A 12,690-nucleotide genomic window follows, 5' to 3' on the forward strand; every position below is an offset into this window, starting at 1 on the left:
AGCCGGTACCGAGGGCACGGACCGCACGGTTCGGGGTCCGGAGCGCTCCCCGCCGGTACCGAGGGCACGGACCGCACGGTTCGGGGCCCGGAGCGCTCCCCGCCGGTACCGAGGGCACGGACCGCACGGTTCGGGGGCCGGAGCGCTCCCGGGTGGTACCGAGGGCACGGACCGCACGGTTCGGGACCCGCCGCCCCCGGGGTCCCTCAGAGGGAGCGGCTCGGGCGGGGCCATGAGGGGCGTGGCCTGTCGGGGGGCGGGGCTACACGGGAGCGGCGCGCGCGTTCCCGTTGGCTTTCCCCGTCAAGCGCGCTCCCGTTCCCGTCCGCGTTCCCGTTCCGGGGCCGCGCGCGCTCCCGCGGTGGGCGGGGCGCGGGCCGGGGCGCGGCGCATGCGCGGCGCGGGGCGCGCGGGGACAATGGCGGCGGCGGCGCTGGCGGCGGGCGGAGGCCCCGGGAGCGGCCCCGCGGCGGCTCCGGCGGGCGGGCCCGGCCCCGCGCTGGCCGCGGCGCGCCGCAAGGACGGCGGCCCCGCCGGCAAGTTCTGGGAGAGCCCCGACACCGTGTCGCAGCTCGACTCGGTCCGCGTGTGGCTGGGGAAGCACTACAAGAAGGTGCGGCCCGGCGGGCGCGGAGGGAATGGCCGCGGGTGGGACGGGGCGGCCCGAGGTCTGCGCCGCTCTTTGTGAACCCGCTGCGGCGGGTGGGGGCGGCTCGGGGGCAGCCCCGGGGACATTTCAGCTCCCTCAGCGCCGGCCGTGCCCGAGGCCGTGTGTGGGGAAGCACCGGTGCCCGGGGCCGTGTGTGGGGAAGCACCGGTGCCCGGGGCCGTGTGCGGAGCCGTGCCCGGGGCAGTCTGTGGGGAAGCCCCGGTGGCCCCCAGGGCCGTGCCCGGTGGTGCCCGGGCCCGTGTGTGGGGCAGCCCGGTGCCCGCGGGGGCCCGGCCGGTGCGCGCTCGCCCCGGGCAGTGACTTTCCTGTACGGGCAGGTCCCGGCCCGGCCGGGTTTCGCTTCAGCCGCGCCCCGGCGATGTCGGCAGTGCTGGAAGAAGGGAGGAAAAATCCTCCAGAATCCTTTCGGTGCCACGGGGAGCCGGGCGCGGTGAAGCCGCGCGTGTTCCTCCGAGTTCACTCGGCGGCCGCGTCTTTGCTCCGGTGCCCTTGGGCTCCTCTTCCTCCTCGCACGCTTCGCTCGGCTCGGTTCCTTCGCTTTCTTTAAGTGTTGTTTTTGTTTGTTTTGTTTTGTTTTTTGTTTGGGTTTGTTTTTTGTTTTTTTTTTTCCATGCGCTGACTTTATAACTTCATTTCAATACCCGGGTGTAACTTCGCAGCGTGTCCACGGCGCTGTAGCGGCGCTGGATGGGAGCGATGCCCGGGGGATGCTGCGCTGCCCCGGGTACCCCAGTCTCCGTGTTTCCCCGATTTTGGGGCCATCCCGCCGCTCCTCGGCAGGCCCGGTCTCCATCAGCCGTGGATGAGCACAAGCTGTTGTTGGTTGTGTTCTTTGTGCGGCAGGGAACCTGAGAACGGCAATCTGAGCTGGATCGGAGTGGGGTGAAACCAGCTCGGGTGTGTTTTTCCAGTCCTTCCAGCTCGGCTCGGGGTGTGGGGTGCAGCTTGAAGCGGCAGCTGGAGCTCTTTGTGTTGACAGGGAAATGTAACAGAATATTTCTGCGCTTTGGCTCGTTCCGGTTGTGGTTCTGGAGGAGCTGTGGTTTTCCCTTTCTCGGATCCCAGCAAATCCCTGGAGCAGCTCCGTGCTCTGAGAGGCTCCAGGTGCCCTGCTGAGCACACAAAGGTGTTTGCTGTGGTTCCAAACCCCCCAGCCAGGCTGGGTCTCTCTGTGGCTGGGCAGGTTGTGTATACTGCAGGAATGGGAGCCCAGGGAAGCCCCCTCCATTCAGGCTGGTTACAAAAATTAGATATTTATTTCTCATGGTCCTGGAAGATAATTAGGATTGGGCTAAGGAGACTTTACAGGGTGAGTGAGTTTTGGAATGTTGCTGTGAAAATCCTTTTAAAAAAATGTAAAATTACTTTGATTTAGGGAAACAAGAAGGCTGATACCAGTGTTTAAAGACAGAACCTTAACACTCCAGAGTGTTAAGTGATTCCCTTTTGGCTGTGCTGTAAATGGACTCTGGTTCATCTTGTGCCTGTTTTCATCCTGCTGTGGCTCCTTCCAGAGAGGTACATGGTGGTTTTAACTGGCTTTTGTCCAATTTGTCCTCTTAAAAATAGATGTTTGTACATGTCAGTGGTGAAGCTGTCAGCAGCAGTCGGCGTGTCCAGCTCTGGGAGCTCCAGGGACACAGGGGACCAGTGGGAGGGAATCCAAGAGCAGCACCAAGCTGGGTCACGGATCCAGAGGTCCCCAGGGGCAGGAGAGTTGGAGAACTGCATTTACAGAGCTGCTCATTTTGTCTCTAGATTAGACAAGGCTTTAATATTGAGGAGTTTTCTGTGTCTTTGGAGTACAACAGCTGTTGGGGTGTTCTTTGTGTCTCTAAAAGATCACAGCTGCTGGGGAGTTCTCTGTGTCTCCAGAGCACAATTAGGAATGAAAGAGGTTTCAGTAGTAGTGTGGAAAACTCACACCAGACCTTGAAAAACTCGTTGACAGGCACCAAACATAATGTGAGATGATGAAATTATTAATATTATACTGAAGCTACTTATTCCAGGCTCCCTCCCACCCCCTGTTTGTGTGTGGTGGCTGGAAGTCAGCTTGTGTTGTTTCTGTGCATCAGGACATGCAGGAGGTGCCCAGAAATTCACAGGTCAGAAGTAAACTGGGCAATTCTCTTTTTATTGTATTAATGCTCATTTATCTCTGATATTGTGCATTGTTAGGTAGTTTCTTTCTCAGTGAGCCACATCCCTCATATTAAAATGGGGTGTCCCAAAGGAGTGATTTGTTGTCTATAAAACCTCTTTCTAAGGTAGTTTGGGAGGGTTTTTAGCAGCTGCCTGATGAAAGATGCAGCCCCTGACCTTGGCCTTACAGCTGTGCTCCCCAGGGACCCATCTGGGTGTGTTGTTCATATCCAGGGCAATATCTGACCCGTGGGAGCTCTGGTGGCTCTGGCCCTCTGAGACAAAAGGCCAGAGAAGTTGATTTTTGGGAGGCAGGGAAGAGAGTGTTGTGGTTTTTAAGGAGCACGTGGAATGTTGGGTTTGAGGGGATCAGGGCAGGGGCTCAGCATGGGGCTGGGGCTGGGGCTGCTCCAGGGGTTGGGCTGGTGCCCAGGGAGTGTCTGTAGGGATCTGGGATCCTGCCCAGGGAGTGTCTGTAGGGGATGTGGGATCCTGCCCAGCGAGTGTGTGTGGGGGATCTGGGATCCTGGGCCTGGTGCCCAGGAAATGTCTGTAAGGAATCTGGAATCCTTGGGCTGGAGCCCAGGGAGTGTCTGTAGGGTGAGCTGGGATCCTGCCCAGGGAGTGTCTGTAGGGATCTGGGATCCTGCCCAGGGAGTGTCTGTAGGGGATGTGGAATCCTTGGGCTGGAGCCCAGGGAGTGTCTGTAGGGTGAGCTGGGATCCTGCCCAGCGAGTGTCTGTGGGGGATCTGGGATCCTGGGCCTGGTGCCCAGGAAATGTCTGTAAGGAATCTGGAATCCTTGGGCTGGAGCCCAGGGAGTGTCTGTAGGGTGAGCTGGGATCCTTGGGCTGTGTCTGTAGGGTGAGCTGGGATCCTTGGCTCATGCCCAGGGAGTGTCTGTAGGGATCTGGGATCCTTGGGCTGTGTCTGTAGGGATCTGGGATCCTTGGCTCATGCCCAGGGAGTGTCTGTAGGGATCTGGGATCCTTGGGCTGTGTCTGTAGGGATCTGGGATCCTTGGCTCATGCCCAGGGGGTGTCTGTAGGGTGAGCTGGGATCCTTGGCTCATGCCCAGGGAGTGTCTGTAGGGATCTGGGATCCTTGGCTCATGCCCAGGGGGTGTCTGTAGGGTGAGCTTGCTGGGATCCTGTTCCCCCCTGCCATGAATATCCTGGAGCAGAGGACAGCAGGTTGCTGGCAGCTGCTGGGGCCAGGGCCAGGCACTTGTTCCATCAGCTGTGTCTGCCTGGGGACCCCTGCTGTTCCCTGCTGTCCCCAGGGCTGCCCTGGCTGCCTTTGCAGCTCTGCTGTCCTTGGCACGACCCTCCCGTGGCTGGCTCGGATGATCCAGGGAGGTTCTGTCTCTGCAGCTCTTTTGTGTTGCCACCTTTGAAAAGGAACAAGAGTTGTAACCCAAATCAAAGCGTTCTAGTGTGGGTTTTCCCTTCCCTCCTGTGTGGTGGTGTGAGCTGAAATGCTTTGTTTTGGGGCAGGTGTGTGCACAGGGCACAGAGCACTGCAGGTATCTGGGGCAGTGCCCACATCAGAGCTGGCTGTGGATCTGTCCCCTCTCGGTGACAAAGGCTTCCAGGGCAGCTGCAGTGCAGCTCTGGCTGCAGTGATTCCCTCTGCACTCTGCTTTCTGGCCACACACTCTGCCTAAAGCTGTCGGGGTGTTTTTGTGTTTCTAATTATCGTGGAAATGTTGGGAATCTCTGCTGTGTCAGTGGGGCTTTGGCATTTCAGCACAAGAGCAAAATCCTCTTGTGGAACAGGGCATCATTCTGTCCTCTGGAATTCACTGCTTAAAAACCTTTATTTGCTGCAGGATCATTTTGTGGACATGAGAGGAAAACCTGGAGGTCTGTTGGACTTGATGCCTCTGTTGTCCCTCAAACCCACTGTGAATTGACTGGGAAACTGTCTGCTGTGTTTTTCTGCTTAAAGATCCATTTGTGCTGCTCGTTAGCATGCAGAAATGATGGAGGGGAGTCTTGGGCTTCTTTTTGAAGGTTTTTTCCCCCATATTGTTCAGGGAACCTCAGGCAAGGTAATGGGCTTCTCATTAAAAGGATCTGCAGGATAGTGGCAGTGCAAAGGAAGATAAGAAGGTGTTGTCTTCCTTTTCAGCTTCCAGCTGTCAGTGCCTCCTGCAAGAGGTAAAAATGAGAGCTGCAAGAAAAGGAATGATTGCCTGGAAAAGTTCATGCCTGAGAATAGGCTTTGCAAGGTGTATTCTCATGTAATTTTCTTTTTTCTCTGAAGGAAAATATCTGGAAAAAGAAAGTAGTGTAAATCAGTAGAAGGATGCTACCTCTCCTGGATTTGGTTTGGTTTTTTTTGAAGGAGGTTCATAAAATCCCAGACTGGTTTGGGTTGGAAGGGACCTTAAAGCCCATCAGTGCCACCCCTGCCATGGCAGGGACACCTCCCACTGTCCCAGGTGCTCCAACCCCAATGTTCAACCTGGCCTTGGGCACTGCCAGGGATCCAGGGGCAGCCACAGCTGCTCTGGGAATTCTGTCCCAGCCCCTCCTCACCCTCCCAGGCAGGAATTCCTTCCCAAAATCCCATCCAGCCCTGCCCTCTGGCAGTGGGAAGCTGTTCCCCCCTTGTCATTCCAGCCCCTTGTCCAAAGTCCTGTGCAGAGCCAGCAGTTGGACTCAGTGATCTTTGTGGATCCCTTCCAGCTCAGGATATTCTGTGATTTTGATATAATTAAAACATTAATTCCTGGGGGAGGGAAGAGGGCAAATTGAAATGCAGCTTTGAAATTTTAGCCTTCAGTTCATCCCAGGCTCATGTTTCTAGGTCAGGATTTATACACAGGACAGGACACTCAGGAGCCTCATGGGAATTTGTGTCCTTTGAGTTGCTAAGATTTAATTTCTCAGATATGTATCTGCTCCTGAGAAAGTGCTGGAGGAACTCATATCTCAGGGTGGTCAGACTGAAATTATAATTGTTTCCATTCAATGTCTTTCTGGTGTCTTTGGCTTTGGAGCTGATGCTTTGCAAAGCTCAGTTAGCTTTGACTGGTATTTGGCACCACAGATTTAAAACTTAGAGGGTTCTGGGTCTCAGAATTGTATTTTTTAAGGGGTTTTAGAAGAATCTGATTTGAGGGAAGAGCAAAGGCTGAGAGACTGGGGTAGCTCAAGTTGCTCCATGTTCTACCTGGAAAAGTGATGTTTGTTCTCCTCTTGGCAGTCTGGCACAGTGAGGAGGTGACATCCAGTGAATGAATACTGAATATTGGGGGTGACAGAACCTCAGCACTGTGGGAGGGGGTTAATTAATATTCCATGCTGTGATTTTACATTCACAATGTAAATGTCATTTCATTGGGAGCTGCTCAGATTGTCCCAAAACAGCATAAATGCCTTTGTGTGGCTGAGCTTTTCCCTCTGTGCAGGACATCCTATTTATACCTCAGGGGTGCTCTGAGGATTAATTAGGAGCTGATTCCAGCAGGAGGCTGTGGAGTTACTGCAGAAAGCTCAGTGTGTGTGGGCAGTGTGAGCCTGTTCCTTTATTAGGAGCTGAGATCAGCTTGAGTGCTTAATCCCTGTGTGTAACCCAGCCCTGGCATGAGACACAGGGTTTTTAGCCTCAAGCTTGGAAAATGCTTGTGCTCTGTCCTTCTCCTGTGCCAACCCCCCAGCACCCCTTCCCAGGGATCCCCAAATCCTGAAACTCTGCTCTCCCAGTGCAGGAGGGAGCTGGGGTGTCACCTTCACTCTGTTTCCCTCTCCTCAACAAACATCTGCTTTTTGTCTTGCAGTACGTTCAAGCAGATGCTCCTACCAATAAAACTTTGGCTGGGCTGGTGGTGCAGCTGCTGCAGTTCCAGGAAGATGCCTTTGGAAAACATGTCACCAATCCTGCCTTCACCAAGCTCCCTGTGAGTATTGGCCTTCTCCCTCTGCTGTGCCAGCTCTGTGTCCTGCTGTGCTGCTGGAAGCTGCCCAGGGCCCTGGGACAGCCCTGCTCCAGCCCAGCTCCTCCCAGTGCACGCTCTGGAGGGGCTGGGGTAGCACACATCTCCTTAGGGCAGATTTTCAGTGTACACAGCTTACTCTCTGTATATTTGAAGTGGTTTCTGGAATGCTGTGGGAAGATCTTAATTTCTGCTGAAACTCAGTGTAATTCATTAGTTTAAAGTCAAATCTGGACTGGTGTATCCTAAACTGAGTGGATAAAATACACTTTCCAAGGGAGGCAAGTTCCCATTAGGTGTTTTGGTTGGTTAAACTCCAAACTTGTCAAGCTGCCAAGGCTGAGAAGTGACTTTGCCATGTTGTGCAGCAGCACAGTTACCTGCCTGCTCTGGGATAGCTCTCAGTCCCTTGGGATGCAGGCAGCCAGAAACAATATCAACATTGTGAGGGCTGCTGCTTCAAGCTGCAGCCTGGAACCCTGCCCAGCACCCAAAGCATCCTGTCCCAGAGAGTCTGGGAGGGCAGGGATGCAGCACAGAGGGCCCTGGAGGAGGCAGGGTGCCAGCCTGGTGCCAAGGCCCAGCTGGGTGATTTAGGGGAGCTCTGGGGGCCAGGACAATTGTCCTAAGCCTGTAAGTGTGGCATCAGCAGGGAGGTGTGTGCTCATCTTTGCCACAGGATGTGTGCTGGCACTGAGGGCTCTCTGGGGTTCTTTGAGGTGGGTACACAAAGCTGGAATCATTTCTAGCCAGTTAAGATGTTGAAGCAAACTGAAACTGAACTTTTCCTGAAAACTGCTGACAGAGCTGCTGTGGTGGTGGCTCCATGTGACAGGAGTGCCTTTTTTTGTTCTGTGCTGGTTTCCCCCAGGGGTTTTACCCCTGTAACCTCTCCATGCTCCTTCACTGGAAGGTTTTTCACACTCATGGGGTGAATCTCAGAACAATTCCCAGATGAATTTTAGAAGGAATTGTTTCCTGTGAAGGTGAGCAGGCCCTGGTACAGGTGCCCAGAGTAGCTGTGGCTGTCCCTGGATCCCTGGCAGTGCCCAAGGCCAGGCTGGACATTGGGGCTGGGGGAATCCTGAGATACTGGAAGGTGTCCCTGCCATGCAGGGGTGGGATGGATGATCCTTAAGGTCCCCCCACCCAAACCATTTTGGGATTTTGTGAATCTCCTGGTGCTTTGGAGTGCACCCAAGGTGCCATTTAGATCTCACCACCTCTGCTGATACCTCAGATAATGGGAAGCTTTAGGGACAGAAGGAATTTGCAGAGATTCATTTGGATGTGGCAGCACAAACCATAAACCTGCCCATATTCCACAAGTGCATCAACCACTGGAGTGCTCCCAAGCCTTAAATCAATTTGTCTTATCTTAAAAATGGGCAATAAACCTTGCAGTGGCATCATAAAGATGTTGTTCCTGTGTTTGTTCTCACTGCTTCAAAGGTGTAATCTGCTCCCATGGGCTCAGGCTCATTTACAGCACTTGGATCTCCTTCCAGCAGGAGACAGCTCCTCAGTCCATCTGCTGCTGTTTGTGGGGTCTCTGCTCCCAGCAGAAAGCCCCTGGTGGGAACCAGAGCCTGGCCCTGAACAGCTCCCCAGATTCTGCTTTGTGCCTTGTGCAGGTGTTTTATGTTTGCTGAGAAACAGAATAATCCAGGATCAAAGAGATCCTGGTGCTGCCTTCAGCTGCCCCCTCCTGTCTCCAGGATCACTTTGACAGCAGCTGGCTGTTCCCAAACACAACCCTCCTGACCAGAGAGATCAGGAAAGATGCAAATACAATCCCAGACTAAAATGTATCAGAAAAATTGAGCTTTCTGTGCAGGAAGCAGGGTTTTGTTTTATTCAATAACCTTTCAGAGAAAGGACTTGGTGGTACTCTGGAAGTTCCACCCTCCTCATGCTCCTGTTTGAATGTTGTGGAATTCCTGCTTTGGGATGGTGAAACTAAGAGGGAAGGAAGGAGCTGGGTTGAAATGAGCTGGATTTGCTGTTTTAGGGCAGACCTGACAGCTTTCCCTGGGGGAGGGATGTGATGTGCAATATCTGAGCTCTGCTTCAGGTGCTCATCTCTGATCTGGTTTGATCTTCTCATACAGATGAAGGGCTGCTTCCCTGGCAGCTACCATCTGAGGTTTAATTTACTATGAAATGGGTGTTCAAAGGGTACTTGGGAGTTTTACAGCTCTGCAAGGAAGAGCTTTCACATACGTCAAGTTCTTGCAGACACAAAGAATTCTGCTTAATCCAAAAACATTCTGAAAGGAGAACCTCAAACTCCAAAAGTGTTTCATCTGAAAATTAACTTCTTATTTGATATGTTCTATCTAAAACTCAGCTAAACAGTATGTGTTTGTTTAAAATAACTGCATAAAAGTCAGCATCACAGTTTTTCCTTGTTTTTTGTGTTCCAGGCAAAGTGCTTCATGGATTTCAAAGCTGGAGGTACATTATGTCACATTCTTGGTGCTGCTTACAAATATAAGAATGAACAGGGCTGGTAAGTTTTTATTTGTGGTTTAAACACCTTTTGCATGAAACCAAGCACATGAATTGCTTATGCAGACTACCTAAAGTTTAATTCTTCCTGGAGAATTGGGCAGGCAAGGCAGTGGAGATGGGAAGAGGGAATTTTTTTCCTGTTTTGCTGATGGTAGCTTTTTTAAGACACACCCCCACACTTCTAAATTTAAAGAGAAGTTGGCCAAGTTCAAGGTTTTGGGCCTGTAGTTGGAGTTAATGACAAGTTTGAGGCTCTTTTTTTATTTCCTTGCTGTCTGACTGAGAAAATGAACCAGAATCAGTCTCAAATCTGTGAGACATAAATCTTTGTTGCTGTATTGATTATTTGTTTTAGTTATATTTGGGAAAACATGAAGCACTTCAGATTCTAATGAGTGCTGGGATTTTCATTGCTCCAAAAAATGGGAAGTGTAAGCACTTAGAAACTCTGCCCCTGGAGCTGTTGATACTGGGATGAAAAATATCCCTGTGACATCCCAGGAGTGGTTTAACCTGGGTGTTTTTAAGTTAGAATTCTCTTTCCAAGGGAACATCAGCACAGGATCATAAAATCCTGCAATGGTTTGGGCTGGAAGGGCCCTAAAGCCCATCCAGTTCCACCCCTGCCATGGCAGGGAGCTTGTTCTATCCCAGGCTGCTCTGTGCCCCATCCAACCTGGCCTTGAAATTACTTTTTTGGAGAGCATTGGGCAGAAAAATGAGGATGAAAAGTCAATAAATGTAAGCAATCAATAAAATTAAGCAGAGGTTATCCCATCCACAAATTTGAATAGTTTGGGTGGGATATTTCCAATCTGTAGCAGCATTCCTGGAACTGTGTTATTTTTATACACAAGAGCCATTTGAGAGGCAAAACAAAATTGTTTGGGAATTGTTGGTTGTTTTTAGGAATTATTTCTATTCATACCTGCTCTGTCTGAGGTGGATATAGCAGGAATAAACCACTGCCAGGGGTTTTCCTATCCAATCTCACCTGGGGCAGGCACCTCTCTGCAGAGTGGTTTATCAGGAGTGTGTCTCTACCTCTTTGCCTTAAGAGACAGGAATTGAATGGTTCCAGCTTCAGGAGCATTGGAATGTGTCAATCCCCCACATTTTGCCCAGGACAGTGTGGTTTGCAGCCAGCTGTCCAGCCCAGCTGGGCTCTGGAGCTGCCTCCTCCCCTGTCCCTGCCTTGTGCTGCCCAGGATTAGTGTGGGTAGTGCCTGGTGTCTGTGCATGTGGGCTGGAGAGGGCAGAAATCCTGCACCTTAACTCTGAGGATCAGCCCTAGAGCCTGGAATGTGTCCCCCACTGACTCTAGCAAATAATCTGTGCTGTTTGCCTGCACTGTGATTGATTTGATTTTTGAATGGTCTGCATTGTCGCTCCTGCTTAACCTGTTTGTGACTGATCTGTCTTATAGGAGAAGTCCCTTTCCTCGCCACAATAGGTATGTCTGAGAGCTGGACATAGCTGTCCCAGCTGGCACAGGGAGTCTGAGCTGAGGGCAGGAGGAATTAGTGCCATTTTATCCAAATGGGCAGCTGAATCAGTGCTGTTGTTGATGGATCCGTGTCCTTCTCTGGGTTTCTGAAGCAGGCAGGGATCTGGGGGCATGCACAGTGCAGGTTCTGAGCAAAAAATGTCAAACTTCTGCTTGTGCCCTGAGTGGCTTTGTCTCACAGGTACCAAGAGGTCTGTAGCTTTTGTTTGGCATTTGTCTCCCGTGGAGATATTCTGGGTGTTCTGGATACAGAGGAGAGGCTGGATCTTGGCTCAAAAATCCTCTGTATTATAGGTGTAAAATACTTTATTAACAGTGACATGACACTTTGATGTCTGGCCCTGCTTCTGCAAGTCAGGGTGAACTTCCCAAAGCACACAACAAGGTCATAAATTCCTCTTTAGAAGGCTGATTCCAATAAATATGCCAGGATTTACATTTGATTTGTTTGCCATGTCCTCAGTGTGAAGGGCAGTCCTGATGTGCTTTAGGACAGAAACCATCCCCCCTGACAATGTTGGCAGAGCTGCCCAGCCCCTCAGAGTTCCCACAGAACCACCTGGCTGGCACCTCCCTCCTGCAAATCCCAGGAGCTCCTGGAGGAGAGGTGCTGATCCCAGCTGGGGTGTCATGTTTGGGGTCACATCCTGCTGTGGTCACAGGCCTTGGGGCTGAGCTTTGCTTTCCTTCACCTTCTCTGAGCATTCATGGGCTGGGAGAAGGGATCTGTTGCTGGAAGCAGGGATGTGTCTGTAGGAAAGTGCCCTTGGCAGTGGAGTGGCTGGTTTGAGCTGGGTGCTGACTCCAGGCTTCCCCACTGCTCTGGCTGTGCAGGGCTTTGGGTCTCACACCCTGCCACCACCTCCCACCCCAGGGAGCCTTTCCAGACCAGCAGCAGCTGTTCCCAGAGCTGGAGGTGCAGGGAGGTGTGTCCTGCATCTGAGACACACCTGAGGGTTCAGCACCTGCTGGGCTTTGGAGAGGCTGGATCCTGGGGGCTCAGCCCCATCTGTGCAGCCCCTGCTGGTGCTGGACATGCTGAGGGGCAGGTTTGGGGCTGGGCTTGTCCCTCCTCAGCCTCTGGGGGTCACCACTCAAACCCCTCACCTGGCTTGGCCCATCTGTGGGTTCCAGACCTGTTCAGGGTCAGGTGGGTACAGCAGAGGGAATCTGGGGGCTCTGCTGCTCCTTCCCAGGAGGATTTCTCTGGTTTTGTGTCCTCCCCCATTTCTGATGGACAAATCTCCATTGGCATTGCAATAATTGTGATGATTTGTCTGTGAAATAACAAAATTAAAGCACCAATGTCCAGCAAATGCAGTGGTAAGATGCTGCCATGGATTATGAGCTGGCTGTGTTCTGGGGGTGATTTGTTCTCACACCAGGCAGAGGAATTGCTGGTTCTCTGGATTCCCAGGACTGGTGGATGGGTGCAGCTAGAAGTAAGAGAACCATCAGAGCTGTCCATGAATTTTCCATCTGGCGTTGAAATCCATGGTGGTTGTGTGTCTCATTACCCCTGTGACTGTGGAGGGATGCACAGCCCTGCTGCAGGGTTGGTGGACACTGTCACCTTCCTGTTTCTCCCCAACCATCTCACAACTCAGCTGCATTTGTTGGTCTGGTCCATTGTGGTTTTCTTGCTCATGAGGGTGCCAAGTGCAGCAGAAATAGTTGTGGCTGTGCTGGAAGTGTCCTGACCCAGTGTTTGTGTGGAGCAGGGAAGGTTCTGGACTGCTGGCAGCTGGGGATGTGCAGTTCAGGTTAATATTTGTGAATCCTTTCCCTCCCCAGGAGGAGGTTTGACCTGCAGAATCCCTCGCGGATGGATCGGAACGTGGAGATGTTCATGACCATTGAGAAAACCCTGGTGCAGGTGAGGACAAACCCTGGGCACTCAGGGAGGGAAGG

The 12,690-nt window shown here is 52.4% G+C and overlaps 1 protein-coding gene across 1 annotated transcript in view; it reads left to right on the forward strand.

Moving 5' to 3' along the window:
• The first annotated feature begins 403 nt into the window (after positions 1-403).
• Positions 404-12,690, forward strand: part of SMARCC1 (SWI/SNF related, matrix associated, actin dependent regulator of chromatin subfamily c member 1) — a 64,548-nt gene continuing 52,261 nt past the window's right edge. The window contains exons 1-4 of the mRNA XM_056485954.1: positions 404-613; positions 6,603-6,722; positions 9,185-9,270; positions 12,574-12,655. Of these exons, the coding sequence (XP_056341929.1) occupies positions 419-613; positions 6,603-6,722; positions 9,185-9,270; positions 12,574-12,655 (483 nt within the window). The 5' untranslated portion in view covers positions 404-418. The remainder of the gene's footprint in view (positions 614-6,602; positions 6,723-9,184; positions 9,271-12,573; positions 12,656-12,690) is intronic.

The sequence above is a fragment of the Oenanthe melanoleuca genome, chromosome 2 (genome assembly GCF_029582105.1).
Source record: "Oenanthe melanoleuca isolate GR-GAL-2019-014 chromosome 2, OMel1.0, whole genome shotgun sequence".
NCBI lineage: Eukaryota > Metazoa > Chordata > Aves > Passeriformes > Muscicapidae > Oenanthe > Oenanthe melanoleuca.